Below are 26,495 nucleotides of genomic sequence, written 5' to 3' on the forward strand. Positions count from 1 at the left end.
TGCACACTCCTAAAGAAAGCCTTTCTCAATACTAGCATTCTCTTGGGGATAGCATGTAGTCAAAAATTATAGAACAATACATTTCAAGAGAATTTAAAGAATAACCTAAAGGATAAATTTAAAGGGCAGAGACTATAAGCAGGCTACAGCATGTTACCAATGATGATTTGCTGTGCTGTTTAACATTTTTACCAGTACATTGGCTAATACCATAGACAGCAGACTTTCTAACCTCCTACCTCATACTTCTCCATTTTAATAGCAATACATGGCGAATTTAGAAAAATGGGTCAGATTTGGGGGCAAAAAAGCTAAATAAAACTGGAATAGAATATTTAGTACCTTGTTAAAATGCCCGTGTAAAAAAGCTCAGTTCTAAGGTGTTATATATGCTTATTCAAGCTCCTGTAGAAAAAAATCAGAGTCTGAGAAACACTGGTTTCTTCAGTCTTTAAATGCATCACCATGTAGAAACTGCAGTAATCCTGTCTCTTCTTATGTACAAAGTTCTCAGGATAACCCTTCATGAAAGAGTTCATCCTAAGCAATTAATGGTGATTACAAAAAACTCCGAAGCACATGACTTTGTAATTCTTCTGGAATTACAAAAAAGGCAGTTTGTCCACACTAAGTTCTCTATAAGATGACCAACATTAGTCAGTCAAGAGGTAATGGACAGGGGCGGCCAGGTGGCTCAGCGAGTAAGAGCACCGGCTCCAGTGTTGGGATGACCTGGAGATTGAATCCCGGACTCAGACACTCAGCACCACACCCAGACATAACTGGCCGTGTAACCTTGAGCAAGTTACTTAACCCCGATTGCTTTAAAAAAAAAAAAAGAGGTAATGGATGACCTCTGATACATCTGTCTTATTACAACACGTATACATATACTTACAAAGGACCCCTTAAGAGAGAAAATTGCAGTTTGTTCAGACACTACAAATAAAGGAAGAGGTGGCCTTATGCATTTTGAATGGTCATGAGTCTGAAAAGAAAAACAAACAATCCCAAGTAAGATCTAAATTAACTAGGCATCCCTTGTTTAAAAAAAAAAAAAAGAAGAGTACTGACATTTATGTGGCACTTCAAGGTTTTTATTTGACATACATGATTCCACTTGATCTTTACAACCACTAAGCAAGTTAGACACTATAACATTAGTAATTCCATTTTACAGATGAGAAAACTGTGGTTCAGAAGCTAAATGGCTTGCCTATGGTGCCACAGTCAATGACAAATATGGATTATTCGACTATAATTCTAGCCCTATTTCTACTATAACAAGCTATCTTTACTACTATACTTTAAAATATTAGGGGAGAAATAGTTAAATGTTAATTGTTTCAAATCTTAGGATGTCACAAAATTAGCTATCCAAAATAAATTCACTTGAAAAACATATTTTGTTTATCTCCCAGTGATTTATGCCTACTTCTTTAGAATAAAGCTCAATTTTATGGAAAAGATGAAAAAATTGTTCATTATCAATTTATATATGTGTGTGTGTGCATGTATATGTGTATATGCATGTGTATATACACACGTGCGTGTGTGTGTGTGTACTCGAGGCCTGGTGGTCAGCAGAGAGGTCAGGCAGATTTGAGAATTTTCAGCCCAGATATGGTAATTAAACTAATAGGAGCTGATGAGATCATCAGTAAAATAGTATAGAGGGAGAAGAGAGGAGAGTCCAGGACAGAACCCTGAGGGCTATCTAGTTAGAGGGTGTGATCTGGAAGAGGACCCAGCAAAGGAGACAGAGGAGCAATGAGATAAGTAAAAGAAGAATCAAGAGAGGGTGGGGTCCCAAAGTCCTAGAGAGGAGAGATTATAGAGAAGGAGAGGGTGAGCAGCAGTGTCAAAGAAGTCCTCCTTCTGCCTCAGAAGGCTGAAGATTAGGCAAGAAACTGCTTTGCAGGAGAGAAAAGGTCTGGCACCCACTGACTTTCTTCCTCCTCCCACAAGCAGCAGGCCTGACGCCAAAGGTAAGTCTGCTCCACATGCCCTGTGGGAGAGCAGGCTGGCAGCAGGAGGCAGAAGCTACCTTGTGTTGGCCCACTTGGAAGACGTTTCTCACCCTCTTGCCCCCTTCCCTCAGAGTACACACAGCAAGTGATGGAAGGTTCTGGGTTGGAGGATCTCTACTTGTTTTTTCTTCTTTATCTTTGATCTTTTCATTAGAGACTTTAGTCAAGATGGAAAAAATGGGAAATAGCATCAAAGTTTTTTGAGACAGAATAGGAAAGAGGGGAAGCTCACAGAAAATGGCCTCAACTTTCTCTATAACTTTTGGTTATATATTTCGTGTTATATATATTTCTCTATAATCTTTTGGTTCTGCTTTCTTCTCTCTGAAACACTTCACACAAGTCTACTCAGATTTTTCTAAATTTTTCATATGGCAGAGGACTAATTCATTAGTTCACACATGACAATTTATTCATCTACTTCCCAGTCAATGAGAACATGTATTTTTCTTTCTAGCTTTTTGTTATCAAATATAATGCTATGAAATTTTTTATGTGTAAGTACTGGTTTCCCTGCGCCATGTCTCTCCCCACTCTAGTCCATCCAACCCTCAGAAGTCAGAAGATCAGCTGTCAAAGTGATCTTCCTAAACCTCAGATCTGACTAATCCACCCTCCTACTCAGTAAACTCTAGCAACTTCCTATCACCCCTGGCATCATTTGAATGCCTGTTTAACATTCAAAGCCCTTCACAATATGTTTCCCATCTTCTTACACTTCCTTCCATGACATACTCTGAGATCCAGTGACACAGGCTTCTTTGCTGTACCTCATATAAGACATTCCATCTCATGATCATATGTATAGAGAGAGAGACAATTCTATAGGAGCAGAGAGGATGGAGGCACGGAAATAGGGTGGGAATAGTCACAGAACTCTTTGCCTAACAGGCAAGGTTATTAAAATGAGAGGTAGAATTTAAGTAATGGAGAAGAAGGACATTCTAGGTAGGTGGTCCGGATATGAAGCAAAGTATGGGCAGGGAAGTGTATATTTAGAGCACAGAAGTAAGATCAACTTAGTTGAAGTCAAAGGAGGAATAAATAAAGAAAACCATTCTAGAAGTGCTTCAACTGCTGTGGGAAACAAAGATACATAACAAAAATACTTTATTTTAGTAAAAACTAATCCTTTCTACAGCAACCAGTTAATTAAATCAGTTTTTAAAAAAATCTTACCATGGTTTCAATGATAATAGTGAGGTTACCTAAGCCATCTGTAAGGGCTACATAGCTTCCACCTTTATGTAAATGGCCAACTGTTTTCAGGTATTGCCATCCTGGCTGTGCAAATTGAGTGGTATGAGCTGTGGAAAGGCAGAAAGAAATTCAAAAAAAAAAGAGCTCAAGAGGTTTGTTTCAGAAAAGAGATGAGACATCTTCTGTGTTAAATATTTTTTTTGTTCTAATTTAGTTTTCTACTTGTATAGAAATCACTTATCAAAAATTTTATTTAATTTACTAAGCAAAAACAATTAGTAATGCATTTCAGTTAAATTTTACTATCCCAGAATTCCAAATACACTATCCACAGACTGGAGCTGCCCCTAGTAAGCCATTTCACCACACCCCAGACACACCCACTGCAGGGCTGGGATTTTAGGGAGAGGGGATCAAAGTCCATTTTTGTATCCCTCATGCCTAACAAAATTAGAGAGAAGGTGCTTAATAAAATGATAATTATTCTCTTTCTAATTACAAGAAAGTTAAAGCCAAAGTGGTAATCTGGCCTCTGCTACTAAGTGGACCTGATTTAAATCAAGAAAAAAATCAGCTAAATCAATCCCCTCTTTTTGGAGGGGGAGAGTGGTATGAGGAGAGAAGGCAAAGCAATTGGTATTAACAAGGCCACAATTAGTTAAGTGTCAAGTGTCTGAGGCCAGATTTGAACTCAAGTCTTCCTGACTCCAGGGCTGGTGCTCTATTCACTGTGCCACCTAGCTGCCCCTATCCCCTCATTTTAAAGATGAGGAAATTGAAGCCAAAAAAAGTTAAGTGCTTTGCCCAACTTCACACAGGCAGTAGTCAGTTTACAGAGGAGCATTCAGAGTCTATTCAATCATCATTGTACTATGGCAAATCCTGATTAAAACACAGGCATTCTGATTCCTACCTAAATTCTGCACTGTTTCAATTACACCTAGCTGGTATGTTTATGCCTTTAATGTGGAGTTTGGATAAATAGGGTAAATATATTAGTATAGAGTGAGAGGTAGTATGGTACACTGCAAAGGGTAACCATGGCTGGAACATGTCCACATGCATATAATGTGAAACTTTTATTGTATATCTAAAAGAAGATAGCTAGTTAGAAACTATTTTTGATATGGCAGCATTGAGAAGACCTATGGTTTTAAGGAGAGGAAGAATCTACCTATGGCACAGAAGGTAAAGTGGGGTACAGATGAGGCTAGAGATGAAATATATGAGCTGTTTATCTCTTGAAAAATATCAATGATATCTGTGCAGATGACTCTCTGTGTATGTGTGTGTATATGTATATATCTGCATATATATGAATATATACACATATGTATATACATATATACCTATGTTATTACTGTATAGGTATATGTATTTATGTGTATATATGTATGTCTATATGTGTTTATATACACATATGTGTCTGTCTGTCTATCTATCTATCTATATCTGTGTCTAGACCTAATTACTCTAGTTATCTCCAGCCAGAAGTCCCATAAGCAACTCAAATTCAAAATGTTTACAATGGAATTTATTATTTCTCTCCCTAAATCCATTCGCTCTCCAAACTTTCCTATTTTTATTGAAGATCCCAACATCCTTCAAGGTAACCAAGTTTACATCCATGGAGTAACCCTCGACTCTTCCCCCTCTTCATACACTGTCCCTCCCCCATCCAATAAGGTGCCAAGACTTGTCAAATCTACCTCCACAATAATTATTTCATCTGTCCCCTTATCTCCACTCACACTGCCACTACCTACTACAAGCCATCATCACCTTCTCTAAAACTATTCCAACACCTTCTTAATTGATCTTCCAGCTTCTAGTCTCTCCCCTCTCTGATCCATTTCCACACTACTATAATAATCTTCCCTAGAGCACTGTTTTGGTTATGATTACCTTGCCCAGGAAGCTTCATTGGCTTCCTAATAATTAATTTCTCATATAAAAGGAAAATTCCTTAGCTTAGCATTTAAAACCCTTCATAGTCTAGCCCCAACCAAACACTGATGTTTCTAGACACTTCAATTTATTCTTTCAACCTTTTAACCCTATCAATCAAACTGGGCCTACTTTCTGTTCCCTGAACTTTCAATTCTATCTCCCACCTACTTACCTCTTCAGAAACTATTCCCTATATCAGGAAAATACTTTCTTCTTACTTCTGCCTCTTATATTTCCTGCTTTCTTCAAGGCTCAGCTCAGGTGGTCTCCCCTGAAAAATCTTCACCGAACACCAAGGATGGCAACACTCTCCTCTACAATTATCTTAAATTTATTTATCTGTGTAAGGGTTCTATATAGAATATAAGCTTTTTCAGTAAAAAGGTTATTTTTCATTTCTTCTTATTTCACAGTAGGTACTTAATGAAAGTCTGATGAATTTAATTGTTGAGTCATTTTCCTCCCAAAAAGTTACCATATATTTCACAACTAAAACAGCAATTTAATATGAGAATACTGAATTACAAAAATGTAACTTGTAGAGTATTGAATTAGTTTAAAAAAAAAAAAACCTAGTTCTGTTCATCTAAAAAGAGGATATCTAAAATAGAGCTAGCAATAAACTGGCCCCCAAATTAATTAGAGAACAAGATATAACTAACCTACTAATTATTCATAGACCTTATTCTAATACGTAACTTAAATCTCTATTCCTATTACTCCATACCTTAACAGAATTTCATGTCATTCAACTACTTAATAACATTTCTCCATTTTTTTGCTTTTTTTGTTGCTTTTTGGAGGGGGGAAGGTAGGACAATTGGGGTTAAGTGACTTGCCCAAGGTCACATGGCTAGTTTTTTGTATTAAGTGTCTGAGGCCAGATTTGAATTCAGGTCCTCCTGACTCCAGGGCCTGTGCTCTATGCACTTGTGCCACCTAGCTGCCCCAAGATTTCTCTATTTTCAAAGTCAATATTGCTATTTTGTTAAGTTTTTCTTCCTTAATGAAAGGTGAGCCACTTTGAATTAACACATAAACTCTAAAGATGCCAATAAAAAGAACATGGTCATGAACCTAAAATAAAAAAAACAATTCTAACTTCCCTCAATACTTAAGGAAAAAAAAATGATTCAAACAAAATGATAGTAATAGTAACCACGCTTAGTGCTTGTGACCTGCATCTAATTCAACCTGGGGTACCTGGCTAGATCCTCTAATGGAAAAATTACAAGAAATAGAAGCATAAAGATGAGAAGAGATGGAAAGGTTGTGATCTATAACAATACAGGGAGTAAGCCCCTTTACTAAAGAAACTGGTATAACTGCAAGCCTATGCTACAGCCTCCCAAAGGACTATTTTAATTGACTGAATGTAACATTACATAAAATCCTTGCAATCCTTGCAAAATCCTTGGTTAAACTGTCATAAGTTTATTCTAAATACATTGTATTTTATCTCTTTGAAGGAGGATTACAAGGAGGAATCTGATGCTTACCTGAAATCCAGATAGGACTCTCTACAACATAATGCCCACTCCAGGGCTCCTGAGCAGTCATCAATCCATCTCTCCCAAAAGGTAACTGCTGATAATAACTAGCCACCAAGTTCCAAGCAATTGTGCTGAAAGATTGGTTTGGCAAATAAGAAAGACCAAAACTACTTTATGATGCAACTTAAATTTGTAGAAGCTTAAAGCTCTCCAACCCCACCAGTTTAAAAACTGTTAGATAAACTTCTTTCTTCTTAAAGGAAAAAGAAAAAAGTAAAGTCAAGAACTGTCAAAAATAGTAACTAAAAAATTTCTTTTTGGGGCAGCCAGGTGGCTCAGTGAGTAAGAGCACCGGCCCCAGAGTTGGGATGACCTGGGATTGAATCCGGGCTCTGATACTTAGCACCACACCCAGAAATAACTGGCCACGTAACCTTGAGCAAGTTACTTAACCCCAACTGCTTTGTAAAAAAAAAAAAATTCTTCTTCCTTTCTTCTGATACTTTTTCATTTAACAGGAGTTAATTTATATTTTGTTTTATATCTTCTTATTTTGAGCTGCTAATTTACACCAAATTATTGACCACTTAAACCCAAGAGTATGCTGGTAATGTTTAACAACCAGCTTTCCAGGGGTTGTTAAACACATTTTAAGTTTAATCTGCATTAACATTTTCTCCATTACTTTCTTAGGTCTAGCCAGTCAACAAAACAATAAATCAAGCCCTGATATGTAGAGTTTGCCAACTGCCAATTTCCAAGGTGTAAATGCTCACAATGAAAATTTAACAATCAACTCTCCCAAGTCATCTGAGCTGGTTCCAACACACCCCTGTATAGCTATTGAAATGTACTGTTATAAAAATGCACTCACGCAGTCATATGTCCATTCACATAATTCTGATTTAAGATGCGGGCCCAGCAGCCTCCACCCACTTCATTGTTGAAAGTACTATAATCTTCAGAAGACCAGAGTGTTTTGTTGGTCTCCAGGGATGCAGGTACAGTATGGGTTCCAGGATAATGAGCCCTAGGACAAAAAGGTAGTAGAAAATAAGTAAAAACTTTGATATAAGTATCAAAGCTATTCATTCCTTAGTTTTCCATTTCAAAACAAATGATGAGAAGTTGGGAGAAAAACTTGTAAATAAGTACAAATATCCTTATTTAGAAAACTACACTGGAACTCTTAACAAACCTAAAATTTAGTAAAATTTCAAATACTCAGAACCCTTGGGGAATGAGTCATTCTGGAGAGCTAAATGCCCTCAAACAACTGAGAACTAATTTTTCAATAAAAGTCCAAACTTTTATTTTGCTTTCAGTGAAAACTTTGTAAACATGTACTTGAGGAATACCTTAACTCTAACCAAGATAATTTCACAATAACTTCATTAATAGACTATTATTAAACCCAACCAAATCACAAAACCCAAAAGCAATGTTGCTTGGACAATCACTTACTTGAGATCCACTGTGAAGATAATTTCCCCCTGTAATTCTGTTTCATCTAATACTGTTCTTTTATGAAACCAATTTACTTCAACAAATATTAATCACTTATTACACGTAAGGAATGAAGACAACATGGTAATACAAGGATAAAAGCAATGACACAATGCCTGCTCTCAAGGAGCTTCCTATAGGACCCCTCACCCTTCCCCCCTGCCTCCGCCCCACTCTAGGGGGTACATATATATAAGATTAAATAATGCAAGTATAGTTTGAGGGAGTAGATCAGGAAAGACCTCAGGAAGGATGAAACACCCAAAGCGGAGTCTAGAAGGAAAAGCTTTCAATGGGCAAAGATAAGAAAGGAGTCAACTGTGGCAGCTAGGTGGCACAGTGAATAGAGCACCAGCCCTGGAGTCAGGAGGACCTGAGACTGAGTTCAAATCCGGCCTCAAACACTTAACACACTAGCTGTGTGACCTTGGGCAAGTCACTTAACCCCAATTGCCCTCCAAAGAGAAGGAAAAAAAAGGAGTCAACTTAAGGCACTGGGGACAGGTGAGTTCTAAACCTGAGGTTTACAGGTTTGTGATTTTCAATATTTTAATAGCTATTTCAATATATTTGGTTCCCTTTGTGATTCAATCTTTTATTTTAGGCATTCAAAACAATCTTTTGAGATTGGCCTCACCAGACGACCAAAGGGGTCCGTGACACAAAAATAATTAAAATCCCCTAGACTGGAGGGGCTGAGTGGGAAGCTATACGTGACTCACTTAAAAGTTAAGTATTTGTGATCTGCGGCACCAGGCACCAAGTCTTATATAACTGTACTTCCACTATTACACAGGATACTGCACTGCATATCCCGGACAAGTAATTATTAAATGAATGCTTATTATTTCTTTTAAAGAGAAAAATGAGCTGGTTTCTCTTTCCCAGCACCTAGCACAGTATGGTTGTGTTTCTTGTCATTTTCCCATGTTTCAAAGATGGAAGCAATTAGCCTCCACTTCACATTATACCTGGAAAAGACAAAGTAATTTCTAGATGAAAGTATAACACTCCCACTTCCATTTAAATAACTTCTTTTCTAGCCAAACCATATTAATCATTAACATGAATTCTGGCTAAATTGTATTAATCATTACATAAATGACCTATTTTTTTTCAAGATTCAAACTACTCTATAAAGTCTTCAAGCAGGTAAAAGGGCACTGCAGAAATTTCCACTTTAATTATAACGTATGCAAAGTTTAAAGATTGTTAAATCCTAACTTTAATTACCTAGGCACTGAAGTTTTCCAAGTCCATGGGCGAAAGTGACTACACCAGTGAAGTTCCATTTGCTGAGAAGAATTCAAGCGAATCAAAACACTTGAAGGCCTTCACCAACAAAGACCTGCATCCACTGGATTCAAAGCCTTAGGGAACCAGAGGCCCTGTCCTTTCTAAGACTCAAGGACTGGAAAGCATACTGCTCACTTGTCATGGGACCTTCTAGTTATGGTAATTTCTATGTTCTCTCTACCTCCCATTCGGGAATTCAGATATCCTTGTGCATTATTAATATATTGTTAATGGAATAGGAAGATCTTTCTCATCCATTAATAGGCCCGTGTGACCTGCTTATGCATGGAAATCTAAGTGATATGAGTTTGAGTCACATGAAGCCTGTGGTGTGAGGAGCTTGCTGAACAGGTAGAACAGGAAGGGGTAGAGCAGAAAGGGTAGAACAAGAAGAAGCAGAAGTGGAACAGAGCTAAGAGGAAGTTGGTCAGAGTAGTTAGAGTTGAGGGAGAGAGAAGAAGTAGGCAGAAGACCCTAGCAGGGGGGAGACTTGGGGATGGTGGTACTCTCTGTATTGTTATTGTGTATAGATTTCTTTGTTGCTATGATGGATTTGGCTTTTTGGTGGTGGGATTTGGATTCCTGGTATCCGAATAAATGTTTTAGTTCTCTATTCCATATGGAGAGTCTGTTATATTTTGCAATTCTGAATTATACCAGCATATTCATAGCCACCACAGGTGCTGCGAATATCACACTGGTGCTAAACCATGGCTGGCAATGAAAGTGAGTTCTTGGAGTGCTTAGAGTAACAAGCCATTTGTTACTAATAGCACTTGCCCACAACAACATTGTGCTCAGTTATTACAAGGTCTCAGAAGATAGGGATTCCAATCAACTGGTGGTCCTCCCAACTTAGAGTTGGCAAAAATGCCCTCTTCTTGTCCCCTTTACCTCTGTAACTAATATTAAAAAAATTCCTTTCTCCCACCGTATCTCAATGGGTCTACCCTTTCACATTCCTTATCTTCTTCTACCCTGCCCATGTGTCATGCCTTCCAGAACTCCTGTTGTAATATTAACAAACTCCCCTTCTTAGATCTCCCTCAAATCTTTCCATCTTCTGGTTCTCTAAGAAAAGTTGGCTCCCTCCAGAAGACACTTCATTCTGGACTTTTTCTCATGCTCCTCAACATAGTGGGCTATACAGACTATACATACACCTCATTCCTTACTACCATTTCAAGACCCTCTCACTGAATACTCCATAAGTCTATATTACCCCATCCAGAATCTGTCACCGTTATCTTCTGACTTTCAGATCATTCTTACTCCTGTCTCAAGGAGTTCACTACTTTGCTCAGCGTTGTTCCATCCTAAACTTGGCCTTCACATTAAGGACTTAAATACCAATAGATGTCCTCTTAAACATCCTGGACTCTCAGTTGATCAACATCCTCAACTTCCACTGCAATTTGTCTACCACTACAAGGACCAGTTATTTCTTAGATCTCATCCACTAGAACTCCCTGGCCTGCCCTAGCCAAGCCTCATCTACTCAGACCATCACCTCCACCCCCTTCCTCTACTGGTAATCTGGACTCTACTCCTAAGTCTCTCTCAGCTCTGATAGCTCAGCTTTTTACCTTATCTTGCTGGGGCCCAGCACACCACTTCTTGGCTATGTTGTTACTGTACACGTTGGCTCAGTTACCCTCCTTCAACCACCCGATTTACAGTATCCTTTATGTATTATCTTTCCCCTTTAAAATATAAGATGCCTGATGACAGGGACTGCTTCCCTGCCCTCTTACATCCACAGTGCTTAGCACTGTTCCTGTCATATAGTAGTTGCTCTAGTTAGATAGTTACACCTCTGCTACTTATTTCTAACTAGAACTTCCCATTCTTTCAATTCTCTATCTGCAACATTCCTTCTAAACCAATACTCTTTATTTTCACTATGACCCACAGTCTCTCCACTCCTCTGTTTTCCTGGTCCTTCAACCTCACTCTAGCCCCGTTTTTCTCCCTTCACAGTCTGTTTTTTTTTTAGCAATCGGGGTTAAGTAACTTGCTCAAGTTTACACAGCCAGTTACTTCTGGGTGTGGTGCTAAGTATTTCAGCCCGGATTTGATCCAGGTCATCCTGACACTGGGGCCGGTGCTCTGACTCGCTGAGCCACCTGGCCGCCCCTAAGCAACTGGGGTTAAGTAACTTGCTCAAGTTTACACAGCCAGGTGTTTCTGGGTGTGGTGCTGAGTATCTGAGCCCGGATTCGATCCAGGTCATCCCGACACTGGAGCCGGTGCTCTGACTCGCTGAGCCACCTGGCCGCCCCCCTTCACAGTCTTAACCGCAGAGCGGACCAATTCCATTATCCTTTACATTCTTGTCACCTTGTCCTATTGCTTCCTGTGCCTTACCAACCCGAACCATGGGTTACTCATATCACCTGTCTTCTAAGTTTCTTTTCAAGTGCTGCTGCAAAGCCATGTAATGATACCAATTGGATCTAATAAAAACGTACACTATATTACCTCAACTGGCCCTTGCTGCTGCATGGCAAGACTTTTTAATCTTTTCTGACATCATCCAAAACCTTCTCTTCCCTCATTAAACTCCCCAAACAATCTCCACCTTTTCTGGGCCCATTCCCTTCTCAGGTGTACATCACACCTCCTATTTAACTAAAATGGAAGGCTTTCTGTTGCGAGTTCCCTCTTTTCTCTTCTATCACATACCAAAATCCCACTATACCATTCCTAGTCTCTTCTCTCTGCTCACCTATTTTTCAAGGTTAAGGTCCTTCATTCCATTACTCTCTCTCACCTTTAATCTTTCTTTATTCACTAGCCCTTTTCTTGCTAACTTTAAGTATTTCTCGGGTGTCTCCCATCCTTAAGAAGTATCCACTTTACTTGGCCACCCCTCATACTATTGCATTATCTTTCTTCCTGCATAACAAAACTCAAAGAATTGTAGCTCCAGAGCAGGAGCCCTTAATCTGGGGTACAGGAACTCAAGGATAAATTTCAAGGACTCTATAAACTTGAATGGCAACAAACAAAAAACCCTTTATTTTCATTAACCTCTAAGTAAAATTTGGTATTTCTCCAAATTATGAATGTAGGCAACATAACATTAATCTGAGAAAGAGGCCATAGGCTTCAACAGACTGCCAAAGGAGTCAATGATAGACCTCCCCCCATGCAAGAAAAGGTTAAGAAATCTATGCCATATAGTATATAGTATATGTTACCCATGGCCTCTATTTGCTCACTCACTACCAACTCAGTTCCAAATCTCTTGCATTCTGCCTTTAGGCTCTACTAATAGACTGAACTAATAGACTCTGTCAGACTGATAGATCTCATAACTGCTAAATCTATCGGCCTCTTCTCAGTCCTCATCCTACTTGATTACTTTGTAGCTTCTGACACTGTCAACAACTGCTCATCCTGGAAATTCTCTCCTTCTCCATCCATATAAATATATCCCTTCAGTCACCAAGTTTTGTCTGCTTCTCCCTCTTCATCTCTCATATCATCTAGACTTCTCTGTTTTCACAAGACCATTACCCTAGTTCATCATCTCATCCCCTCACCTCAACTATTACAACAGCCCCCTAATTGCTCTGACCCCTGGTTGCAGTTTTTCTCTTCTCCAAACGATCATCCACAGAGCTTCTAAATTAACATTCCCCAAAACACAGGTCTGACTATGCTATTCCTCTATTCAAAATTAGCAGTGACTCCCTACAACCTCTAGGAAAAAATTCAAACTCCTCAAGGTAGCACCTAATGTCCCCCAGTTTGGGCTGCCACCTTCTTTTCCAAATAGATGTTACTCCTGTATCTCTACATACCTTATGTCCTAGTTAAACTAGCCAGCCAGCTATTCTTTAAATCTAACATCCTAACTCCCATCTCCAGACTTTTGAACAAGTTAGACTGCATGCCTGAATAAGTATTTTTTATTTGTCTTCGCCTCTTGGAATCTATAGGTCCTTTCAAGACTCAGCTCAGGTACCATAACCTAAAACAAAGCCTTTCCTGAGCCTCGAAATTGTTAATGTTCCCTCTGCTCCTCAAATTTTCCTGTAGGTACAATAAAATTATAGTCTCCTAAAACAATCTAATCTCCTTAAAGGTACTATCTTATCTTTGTGTTCTCAGGATCTAGTCCATAGGCTTTTGCCCCAAGAACATGCTTAATAAATGTGTTGCAATGAACTGAAGTAAGTAAACAATGGTCTTCCTCTTTGTTATTTGCTGTTGTTGTTGTTGAGTCAGTTTCATGACCTCATTTGGGGTTTTCTTGGCTAAGGCTGGTTTGCCAGTTCCTTCTCTGGCTCATTTTACAGATGAGGAATCTGAGGCAAAAAGGGTGAAGTGACTTGTGTAGGGTCACATTGCTAGTAAGTGTCTGAGGCCAGATTTGAACTCAAGAAGGGGAATCTCCCTGATTCCAGGCCTGGTACTCTGTCCACTGTGCCACCTTGCTGCCCTCTGCTATACAGAAACTTAACTTGGAATATAACCTCATCTTACATGAGAGACAATGGTCAAAAGCCTTCTTAAAAAAATAAATAAGGATCTAGATCAGCGATTTAAGATATTTCTAGTTGGTTTCTATTAATATCTTTGACTGAAATAGGAAATGAGTAAGCCTTATAATTTGCTGATGTTACTTTCTTTATTCCAGCTTGAAATTAGAAGAAAGTAAGGGCTGTTTTATTTGGAAGTGATGCCCTTTCCTGGCAACCACAAAAACTTCACATTCTACCTCTCCAGGTTATATATTCCTTCCCCCATGAAGATGTCCTCTGCTCAAGTGCTTTCTGTAGCATTTCTGTTACTTTTTTAAAGTTGTGAATCCCTTTTACAAGCAGAGTCTGTATGTATATGGAAGTACTAATGTATAACCTGGCTAAATTGTATCAGCTTGCTATTGTCTGTGAACAATTTTAATTCAATCTATGTTGACATTTTTCTTCTCGTGCAAATGTTTTGTTTTCCTTAAATATCCTCATTAAAGGCTCTAGGCTGGTGAAGAGTATCTGGAAAATTAGCCCTAGAAAGGAGTAAACAAGCAGAGTTTATCACATTGTCAGGCTTAAGCTCTACTTTAATGGGCTAACATTTCCTAATGAAGATAAAAAGAATCAACTGAGCTCTTAGGTTGCAAACAGATATGTCAACACAGGCACAACCAGAACAGAACAGAAGCCTATTGCTAATCAGAGAAAAATGGGTAGCTAGGTGGCACAGTGGATAGAGTGGCAGACCTAGAGTCTGGAAGATTCACCTTCCTGAGTTCAAATCTGGCCTCAGATACTTACTAGCTCTGTGACCCTGGGCAAGTAATTTAACCCTGTTTGCCTCAGTTTCCTCATCTGCAAAATGAGCTGCAGAAGCAAATGGCAAACCACTCCAGTCTCTGCCAAGAAAACCCTAAACATGGTCATGAAAAGAGTGGGACACAACTGAAAATAACTGAACAAAAAAAAATAGAAATATAAGGGCTGGAAGGAACCTTGGAGACATTCTAGTGCCACCCCCATATTTTTAGAGATAAGGGAATTAAACCTAGAGAAAGAAAATGGCTTTCCCCTGAGACCACTTTGTAAATTAGTAGAAGAGCCAAGACTCAATTCTGGGTCTAGCTGCCCTTCCTACTTTATCATATACCATACATCATTACCTTTGTGAAAGTGAACAAGAACAGAACAAATGAATATCATAGTGTTTACATTCACTTAATCTGCTATTTTAACTTCAGAGAGTCATAGGATTCTGCTTAAGGCTAGAAGTCATATACTCCAATCCCCTCATCTTACAGATGAGGAAACTGAAACCCAGTGAGATTCAGAGGCTGGTTAAAGTTATTTAGGCCATAAGGAGAAGAGCAGGCATTTGAACCCAGATCTTTTTGGCTTCAGATTTATTTTTCTTTCCATTAGATCTTGCTTCCTAATAGTAATAAATATCTACTATGGATATATTCAAGGAGCAACATGGCAAAGTGAATGGAAAGCAAAGCCTTCAGGCAATGATCTAGAACTCTATAAGAAAGCTCTGATCATTCAAAAGTTAGCATCCTTCTCAGTGCTTAGTTATTAAAAAGTGTATGAAGTGAGATACAAGAGATGCTCCTCCAACTCAGGAACACCTAGTTAGGTCCTTTCTGCCAGGGTGGCTGGAACTGGTAGATCACTTGAGCTTGGGAGTTTTGACCAAGTAGGGCAAAGGCAATATAGGGTCTCTGCACTAAGTCCAGCACCAATATGGTGGGTGGGCACTGGTGAGGGGAGAACCAGACTGCTTAAGAAGAGATGAACTAATCCAGAAGGTAGGAAAGGGTCAAAGATACCCTGCCAATCATCAGTGGGATAAGGGAAATAACTTGTAAGTGGCTGCTGTACTTCTAGCCTAGATAAGATAGGGAGATTCAGTCTCAAATAACTAGATAGATAAACAGATAAAAACTAATTTGAATTTTTAAAAAAAGAACAACCAGAATGCACTGTGAGATGTAATATTATTGCACTGGATAAAAAAAATATGCTGAGTAGCAAGGTTTCATGAAATGCTCATTTTATTTGACACCTATAAAGTTTAGAATAAAAATAAAATTAAAAAGTAGAGTTTCATGAGAAAGACAAATATAGATTTTTTAGCTATCCCTCAAGAAAATGAAGGGATTAGATTTGTAAAGGCCCTTCTACCTCTAAATCAAAATAAAGGATTCTGTAACTCTATGAAAAAAGAACAGTTGATATATCAGTTCAACAGCATTCTAAGAAATAATGTACTCTAAAATGCAAACAGATTTTTAAATATTTTATAGACTTTTTACTCAATTCCTGAAGTCGCTTAATAAATATCTACCAAGTAACGGTATTAGGAATGCCATTATTATTAATACCACTAAGGTAGGGAAAAGCCATTACCACATTCATTATAGGACTAAAAATCAGGGACAGAGAATTTTTTTCCACAAATAGCAATATGAGAGACAGATACGTAAAAGCAATCACGGCTTTACAAGGTAACAGATATCCTGACTAGGACAAAGGAGTTTTCTTCCTATTAAACTGTAGGGAATTGAAAATGCCCATCCTGGGAAAGCAAATCAAAACTTGTCTAAAATAATAATAATCATGTTTATTTTTTCATGCTTTAAGCACATACTTCATAAAAATCCTCTGAGGAAGATCAACAGGTGAGAAAACTAAGCCCCTTGAGACTTAATGACCTGTCCAAGGTCACACAGATAATATCAGCTTATTCAGGTCTTTCCTTATTATGCCACGATTGCAGCAATCTAGCTTAATTGAGGCAGTAAGACACACCCAAACAATAGGAATAACATAGAAAGTAGGTCACATCCTCATCGGGCCTAAAATTATTTTTTAGCATCTCATGTCAATGCAAAAGATACAACAGGAAAAAGTGACTGAGAAGATGACTTCTATTTCCAATTCATCAACAACTATTTCATGCCACCATTGGTAAATATCACCTCTGTGTTCGATTTCTTTATTTCTAAGCTGCTCCTGATGAGTTTTTGATACTTATAAAACCCAACACAAAGTACGCTAGTGAATATTCCATTGTTCTGCTTCTTCCCCAGCATCTCTTCATCTGTCCTGTTCTACTCACAGTGCCACCATTTTAGTTCAGGCCTCTATCTCCTTTAGCCTGGACTACTGCAATGGCCTCCTAACAGCTTTACCTGCCTCAGGCCTCATCCTTCCTCTACACAGGTGATTCCTCCTTAAGAACAGATCTAACCATATTATTCCTCTATTCAAATTTCAGGGACATCTGCATTACATTCAGGACTGAATATAAACTCAGTCTGGTTTTTTAAAGCCCTTTACAATCTTGCCCCAGTTCACCTTTCCAGTCTCATTCATCATAACTGTCACACACTCTACAGTTACACTCAGCACTCCATCTCCCATGCCTTATTTCTTTGCACTGCCTGTGTCCCATAGCTGGAATGTTCTTTCTCTTCTATTCTCCCTCATAAAATCATCTTTCTTCAAAACTCAGTTCAGACACCAATTCTAAGTCTTCTGCTCCTACTCACAAGCTATCAAACAAGCTCGAAGATACCATGCAATCAAACTAATTCCGTCTACTACATTTGATTTTCTCTCAGTGGGGCATGCACCACAGCAAAACAATTCTTTTATTCCTTCCTAATTTATTTTCTATCCCATGCTGCACAGAGGCTGTTCTGAATCACGTCTCAAGCCTCCCTTCCACAACTGAGAAAACAGACTGTTGGCCATGAGCTCCCCTTCCCTACTTCTCACAATGCTTTTGACTTCATGTCTCACCCTATCCTCCTTTACCAGAATCTGATGAAGAGGTGATTCTTGCCCTCATAAAAACCAACCCTCTGTGTGTGCCCCTGATCCTATCCTCACTGCATGCTCTCCGGCATACAGCTCATAAAATCATCATCTCTTCCTTTCTCTAATCTTCAATTGGTCTTTATCAACAAATTCCTTCCCTGTTGCCTACAAAGATTTCCAAAGGTCCTCATCCTGGAAAAAAAAACCTCACTTGGGGGCAGCAAAGTGATGCAGTGAATACAGCACCAGCCCAGGAATCAGTAGGACCCGAATTCAAATGTGAACACAGACACCTGATACTTACTAGCTATTGGGCAAGTCCCTTAACTCCAACTGCCCTGCCTTCCCCCCTCCAAAAAAATAAAAAACCAAAACCCAAAAATAAAAATTGGTGCTGTATTAATTGTTGTTACATGCAACCAGGAAATAAGATATACAGGCAATGGGGTATAGAAATCCATCTTGTCCTATAAGAAAGTAAGGGGGAAGGGGAGGAATTGGGGGTGATAAATGAGAGGGCAGACTGGGGGAAGGAGTAATCAGTGTGCTTGCCATCTTGGGGTAGGGGGTAGGAGAGAGACAGGGAAAAATTTGGAACTCAAAATCTTGTGGAAATGAATGTTGAAAACTAAAAATAAAAAAAAAATTTAAAAACCCCTCACTTTACCCACCATCCCTTTAAACTATCTCTCTATATCTCAATTCCCTTTCTTAGCCAAACTATCCATCAAGTAGCTATCTATGCCCATTGCTTCTACTTCCTCTCAACCCTCTATAATCTGGCTTCTAAGACTCAACTGAAACTTCTCTCTCCAAAGTTACCAAATTGTCAAATCTAATGGCCTTTTTATCATTCTACATCTTTCGTGATTTCTCGCATGGCACTATTGACTGCCTTCTCCTCCAGACACTCTCTCCTCACAGGGTTTTTTGGACACTGATTTCCCTCAGTTCTCCTCCTACCTGTGCCTTGGTCTCCTTTACTAGCTCTTTATCATTATCATCCCCTGAACTGTGATGTACAGAAAGGCTGGGTCCTGGCTCTCTTCTATTCTTTCTTTTAAATGCATTTACCTGAGTGGCCTCATCAGCTCATACAGCATCATTTCTATGCAGATCTATATACTCTCTCCTGATCTCCAGTCACACATCTCCAGTTGCCTCTTAGAGATTTCTAAGTGGATGTAGTATAGGCACATCAAACTCAACATGACAAAACAGAACTCATTATCTTTCCTCCCAGATCCATACCTCTGAAGAATTTCCCTATTTCAGTCAAGAGTACTACCATTTTTTTCAGTCTCCAAGGTTTACAACACCAGCATTATTATACTTAATTCCTCACTCCCCTTCATCTTACATATCTGATCATTTCTACTGTGGCAATATCTCTTGTAGCCATTCCTTTCTCTCTATTCACCCAGATACCACACCACCCTAGTTTAGGCCTTCATCACTCCCCAGCTGGACAATTACAACAGCATCATATTTGACACTCCTGCCTTAAGCCTCTCTCTCGTATCCATCTTCTACAGCAGTGGTGTCAAATTCAAATAGAAACACAACTGCATACTAACTGAAAAAAAAAAAAAAAACCCAGAAATTAACATTATCTATATTGCATTGGATTTTGCTCTAAACTTCCAAAGTAATATTCCAAAGGTCCAGACCTGACCATGTCAATCCCTTTCTCAATAAACTCCAATTTTTCCCTATTAACTCTAGAATAAATATAAACTCTTCTGTTCATCTTTTTAAAGCCCCTCATAACTTAGTATCAATCTACCTTTCCAATATTCCCTTCCACACACTGTACAGTCCAGTCAAACTCGTCTTCTTGCTGTCCTTCACACACAATACTCCACCTCTAATCTCTGCACCTTTGTACTACTAGGCTCTCCTCCAAGCCTAGAATTCTCTCTCACATCACTTCTCCTCTTAGAATCTTCTGTTTTCTGTTCCTGAACCTTCTATTTGTGACAAATGAAAAAACCCCATGAGACAAAGAGTTTCTGGGTAATTAATAATAATTTTTTTAATCAGACTAGCTGATAATCAATATATTGATGGCCAGTGATTTCCCTGAGTAATCAAAGACAAAAGACATGGAAAGACTGAAAGCTTTAAATAATCCTTGAAGGGGAATTTCCTTGACAACAGAAAATCAACCCTGATCAGTGGGCATTTAATGAAGAGGTAGGCTAGAAGTCCTCAATTCTTCCTGCTGAGAATGTGGCTTGATGAGATTCGGCTACCTCCAGGAATCTGTAGACAGGGAAATCCATCTCCATCCAGACCACCATAGTTGGTTTTCTCCTTGAGCTGGGTCACCCTAAACTCTAATGGAGGGCTACAAGGACAGGGGTTCTTTTCCTCAGGGTAAGAACTAGTGCAGACTGGATTCTGTTTATACTCTAAACAGTAGCAGTTGAATGGGGTCCTGCCCAAAACTGAAGACCCTGTGGCTTGAGGTCTAAAAACAATCTCATCTATCAGTCATGTCCTTCAAAGGCTGACTTTTTACTGGGGCTAGGCCTTAAATAAGGAAATAAAGGAAAAAAGTCTGGATCTTAATTAAATAATTGGTTACAAATATAATAGAAAAATAATCTCTCATATTAAAGCTTCTCCTAATGCCCCATCCAGCTATTAGCATCCCCTGTTCCCCTAAAAAAGACTATTTAGCTTGTATTTGGTTTGTATTTATTTATGTAAATTTGCTGTCTTCCCTGATAAGATAAAGGCTCCTTCAGAGCAGAGATTATTTCACTGGCACCTAGCATGGTATCCAGGGCATAGTAATCATTAAAAAAAATCTTGTTAACTAATGAAGACTGATAAAAGTAAGGACCAAGTATCTTTTTTTCAATTTTCATATCTCCCCCAGAAACTAGAACTGTTTCCTATACAGAGCACACATTTAATAAATGTTTAAGTTTCCCTGTTTGTCAGTCAACAGTCATTCAACAAGTATTTATTGTGTTTACTGTGTACTAGGCACTGTGCTGACATTTATAAAATGAAACGGCTGTGCTAGATTAAGGTCGCTTGAAAATGCTAAGATTTAAAACTGGGATCAGGGCGGCCAGGTGGCTCAGCGAGTAAGAGCACTGGCTCCAGTGTCCGGATGACCTGGATCAAATCCAGACTCAGATACTCAGCACCACACCCAGAAATAACTGGCCGTGTAACCTTGAGCAAGTTACTTAACCCCGATTGCTTTAAAAAAAAAAAAAACTGGGATCAAGGAGCAAAATAATAAGGAAAATAGAAGATGAGGGGTAAAACAAAACAAAAACTAAAATTAAATCAAGGCAAGATTATGAATCTAGATAGCCTTAATGTATGCACATCAAGGGAAGGCAATTTCATCTAATAAGAACATTATACTAAAGTGGACTCCTGCTATATAGCTTAATTTGTTTCTATATTAATGAACTAGACATCTTACTACCAGACTCAAAACCTTTCACGGATTTACAAATTCTCAAAAACCTCTTATCTATCTATACTTATGCTATGATAAAAAGAGCTAAAAATAATACTAACATATTAAAAAACAAAAGCACCAATCTATCTGATGCAAATGTCTTATCAAAAATATACTTAAACAGATAACATCTGTAAAGATGCAGTCTAATGTGGAAAAGACAAACAAACTCACAATATATAAGGCAAACAGAAAATAACTAGACTCAAGCATTTCCTACCCAATAACATCGATGGCTTCCATGAGTTCATGATCACGTAACATAGCAAAGGAAATGGGCTGCCAGAGGTTATCGCTGGCTATGATCTTCACTCTGTCCAGGCCATATTGATAAAGCGTTTTTCTTAACACCTTTAGGGAGAAAAAAAACACACATCCAACAAAACAACAAGCAGAAACAGGGAATGGATTTTCAATTTCGTTAAATGACTCTCAGAAATAGGTAGTGATTTATTAATTTTTTTTAAAAGAATAACAACCTAATATATCTAAAAAGTCAAAAATTCTTAGTTTGGAGATCCTGCCATTGGGCAATATATCCCAAGTAGGTCAAAGATGGGTAAAAAGGTCCCACAGATACAAAAATTTTCAGAGCATCACTCCTTATAGTAGCAAAGAACTTAAAAAAAAAAAGCTGGTGTTCATTGATCAAGGAATGGCTAAACAAGTTGTAGTAAGTGAATGTAATGGAATATAGCTACATGGTAAAAAAAATATGACTATGAAAAAGTCACGGGAAGACGCATATGAATGAAGAACAAAGAAAAGCCAGTCAAACAATATACACAGTGATTACAACAATGGGGTAAAAACAAAATCACAACTGAACATTACAGTTCTAATTGCAGTTCTAATTTGTAAGTCTGACCCCAAGGGAAAGCTGGGGAAACTGTTAACTTCTTCCCTTCACTATAAAAGTGGGGAACTACAGATAGGCAATATGGCATGGATTGTCAGATTTGGTTGTTGTGAAAAGTAGTTATGCTGAACTGCTTTTTTTCCCCATTAAGTTTTTTTAATTATAAAGATGGTTCAAGGTAGGGCTAAGGGATGGAAAGGGAAAAGATACTTTAAACATCTCATTTGTGTGCACAAACTTATACATGAAATTTTAATTTTAAGCTTCAATGCAACATTACCTTAAAAGATAAATAATGTAATTACTTTAAAATTAATCTATACAATGTGACAAAAAAAAGTCCAAAGATGAAAAAGACTGGTCTAAAAACATTAATGTTCTTAGGAGAAAAATCACTTTGCATTACACTGAACATGAAAAATGCTGTTCTTACTGTTACTAAAAGAAGACAAAGAATAACATCTTTTTGTAGATCAGGCAGTAATAGGTGTTAACAGCAAATTAAGTTATACAGGAAATCAAGAATAATGCTAGACAGGTATAACTTATATCAAATTGTTTGCCTTCTCATAAGGGGGTAGGAGAGGGAGGGAATTTGGAACTCAAAGTGAAAAAAACTAATGTTTAAAACTTTTTACAGGTAATTGAAAATAAATAAAGTATTTGACAAGGAAAAAATAATGATAGATATATAGGTGATATTAGGGATTTGGGGGAATACAAAGTAAAAACTACAATCTCTACTCTCTGGGAAAGAAAAACTAGCATATTAATAATTATTAACTACAATAATTGTTAATGATTTAATTAATAATTGACTATAATTTGTAATTTATTACTAATAATAATATCCTATGTTTATATGGCAGCTAGGTGGTGAAGTGGCTAGAGTATGATGCCTGGAGCCAGGAAGATTCCTCTTTGAGTTCAAATCTGGCCTCACTTACTAGTTTGTGATCCTGGGCAAGTCACTTAGCCCTGTTTACTTCAGTTTCCACAACTATAAAATGAGCTGGAGAAGGAAATGTCAAATTACTCCAGTATCTTCACCACGAAAACCTTAAATGGGTTCAAGAAGAGTCAGACACAACTGAAACAATCTGAACAACAACATCATTTATATAGCATTTAATAATGTGCCAGGGGGTGCAGCCAGGTGGCACAGTGAATAGAGCACTAGCCCTGGAGTCAGGAGGACATGAATTCAATTAATTCAGCCTCAGACACTTAACACAACTAGCCATGTGACCTTGGGCAATTCACTTAACCCAACTGACCTCCAAAAAGCAAAATAATAATAATAAAGTGCCAGGCATTGCACTGCTTTAAACATGAACACAATAACATATACACAGATAAATTGTGTAAAAATGCTAAATACAGCTATATTTTATAGCAGTTAAAAAAAGAAATCTGCATAAAGTAGCTACAGATGCCTTTATGAAGTGGAACTTGAAGGATGGCTAGGATTTTGATAAGACCTTTAAGGACTTTATGTAAGAATTCCACTAATACTTCCAGTCAAAGATGGTGACAGCAGAGAAGCCTAGCTCTCCCATGTGAACCCCAGCAAACATCTAAAAATCAAAGAAAGATGAATGTTAAAGAAAACCAAAGAGAGAAAGAAGTAACCTCCTCTATTCAGTCCAAAACTGCATTTAAAAACAAGTTGGCAAAGATGAATTTTGCCAGGGAAGTCAGCACCAACTCAGGTAAACTAGCTAGAAATCTCAAGATCTGAAAAGTACACCCATGGCAGCAAAGCCAATGGGAGCACAAGTAAAAGGGTCTATGTGGGTAGGGGGGAGCCGCACTGAGGAAGCCAGCATGAGTTCCCACAAATGCACCTTAAGTCAGCCAGCCTGAAGTCTTGAGAAATGCAAGTTATCACAAGCTACAATACTTAGAGGCCTTCGCCCAGAGCCTGACTTGTCAGAACAAGATAAGGACAAAACCAGCCCCTAGAGACTCAGGAAGTTACAACCTAGACGTGCACTCCTCAAAGCACTAGACACCTTAGGAAGATAGAAAGATGCTAACAATTAAAGCCTAAAATAAACAGTCCCATGTAGATTTGCCAACCTATGGGATGGACTAACCTATGTACAAAATCCCAAGCCAAGAGCTGAGGCTGAAAATAATAGGAGAAAACAGAAGAAAATATCCAAAACAAGGGAGAAATGCTGCCAGAAGACCAAAAGGTCAATCTGATGGGGTACCTGGGGTCAAACCAACTTGTAAAACCAGTCTGTGAATTTGTAATTTGTCCTTTCCCACCCCTGAGCTCTGCCCCTTCTCCCTATCCCACACTCTACCTAGGCAACACCTTTTGTTCTTACTTAATCTCTAGATTTCTTCCCAGGCCTGGCCCACACCCTCCTTTATCCTTGCCTTTTGTCTCCTTCACCCTGGCCCAAATCTTATCTAAACTATCTATTCACATGCTCCTCTTGGTCAGCTCTGACCTTTGTCTATGCATTGAGGCCCCTCCTGTAAGGTCAGCCCTGACAATGGCAGCCCTACCCTTTAAAGGTAAAAGCATGTACCCCTCTCACTCACAGGTCCCCTAAAGGACTCTTGACCACTTCTCATAGAAGCTAACAATAAACTTCTACAACTCTCCCTCCAATTAAGCCTTAGACCTTGAATTCTTTCCAGCCAATATTGCAGGTTTTCTGGTCTTACATAAGATCAGAATTCCTGCTGAATCTATTGGGATCCCGACCCCCATCAAATCCAGAAAAAGAAAGCAAACCCACAAAAACTATAAACAGAGCCCTGGGGGAAAAAATAGACACACAGGTCACAAGGATGGCTAGTAAAAAGGAAATGAGATTTTTTTTTAATGAAATTAGAAATGAAATGAGTATCTCAGAAGAAAAAAACTGAAAGGAAATTAGCTCAGAAAAGGTTTTTAAAAAACTTTACTCAAGTAGTAGACACCCTGAAAAATAAAATGGAAAAAATAGAACTCAATGATTGTATAAGATAACAAGGAATATTAGAACAATGTCAAGACTGGAAAAAATAGAGGAAACTGAAACTGACTTGGAAAAGTTAAGAACCATCGGAATCTCTGAAAACCATGACCAAAAAAAAACCTTTTCGACACCATACTTTTGGAAGACGTAAAAGAAAACTGCCCAAATCTATTAAAACCAGATGGCAACTAGAAAGAATCCAACCACTAACACTTAAAAGAAACCCCAAAATGAAGATACCTAGAACGCAATAGCCAAAGTCTGAAGCTTCTAAGTGAAAGAAAAAATACTTCAATTAGACAGAAAGAGTTCAAATACCAAAGAACCAGAGACAGAATCATTGGACATACTCTGCAATTTAGTTTCTTATTTAAATGAAAAAATTCTTTAAAAATTTAAATGATTTTCTTGGGGTCACACAGCCAGGATGTGTCAGAATCAACATCTGAATAGAGTTGAGGCCAGTTCTCTACCCACCATGCCATGTTGCCTTTCATCCAGTACTAGGATCCAGTACTAGGATTTAGAGATGGAAGATCTTAGAGGTCTTCTCATTCATTTTACAGGATCAGTAACTGAGGCCCAGAAAAGTTAAGTGGGCTTGCCCAGGGTCATACAGACACTAAATGCCTGAAGAGAGATTAGAACTTAGGTCTTACTGTCTTCCTGTCCAGTGTTCTATATATATAGATGCCTCATACACCTTTAAAAAAATAATTGAAGTGGGGTAGCTAGGTGCCTAAGTGAATAGAGCCCTGGAGTCAGGAGGACCTGAGCTCAAATCCGACCTCAGACACTTAACATAAAAACTAGCCATGTTGGGGCAGCCAGGTAGCACAGCAAGTAAGAGCACTGGCCCCAGTGTCGGGATGACCTGAGGATCGAATCCTGGGCTCAGACACTTAGCATCCACTCAGAAACACCTGGCCTTGTAACCTTGAGCAAGTTAGTTAACCCCAATTGCTTTAAAAAAAAAAAAAAAAAACCATTTTACCTTGGGCAAGTAAATTAAACCCAAACTGTTTTCAAAAAAAAAAAAAAAAAAAAAAAAAACACAAAACTGAAGTTCTATATAACACAAATGCAATCTATTTGGATCACTAATAATAGTGATCTATTGATAAAATCAATTACTTCAATAATTCCAAAAGACTCATGATCTCATTGATATGAGTACTTGTAATGGGAATGTAAATTTTTAAGATCTTCCCTGCCCCTAGGCTAAAGTGCACCTGGAGCCTGGGGTGGGAGGCTTGTTTTTCAGTAGATACTTCTTGATTGGCTAGTGAGTCAATAAGGTTGTTACATTCTCTGAGCCAAGAGAAGGCTATATAAGCCCTGATGTGAGGCTTTGTTTTGGGGCTCATTTTGAGAAGTG

The 26,495-nt window shown here is 38.4% G+C and overlaps 1 protein-coding gene across 1 annotated transcript in view; it reads right to left on the reverse strand.

The window, feature by feature from the left end:
- Nucleotides 1-26,495, reverse strand: part of GALC (galactosylceramidase) — a 76,381-nt gene that overhangs the window by 28,097 nt on the left and 21,789 nt on the right. The window contains exons 7-11 of the mRNA XM_069092377.1: nt 21,498-21,628; nt 7,548-7,703; nt 6,680-6,804; nt 3,210-3,337; nt 899-988 (exon numbers count right to left, since the gene is read on the reverse strand). Of these exons, the coding sequence (XP_068948478.1) occupies nt 899-988; nt 3,210-3,337; nt 6,680-6,804; nt 7,548-7,703; nt 21,498-21,628 (630 nt within the window). The remainder of the gene's footprint in view (nt 1-898; nt 989-3,209; nt 3,338-6,679; nt 6,805-7,547; nt 7,704-21,497; nt 21,629-26,495) is intronic.

The sequence above is a fragment of the Petaurus breviceps genome, unplaced genomic scaffold, assembly GCF_028583685.1.
Source record: "Petaurus breviceps papuanus isolate PSGF00001 unplaced genomic scaffold, PetGlider_PUasm1.0 189, whole genome shotgun sequence".
In the NCBI taxonomy this organism is placed as follows: Eukaryota; Metazoa; Chordata; class Mammalia; order Diprotodontia; family Petauridae; genus Petaurus; species Petaurus breviceps.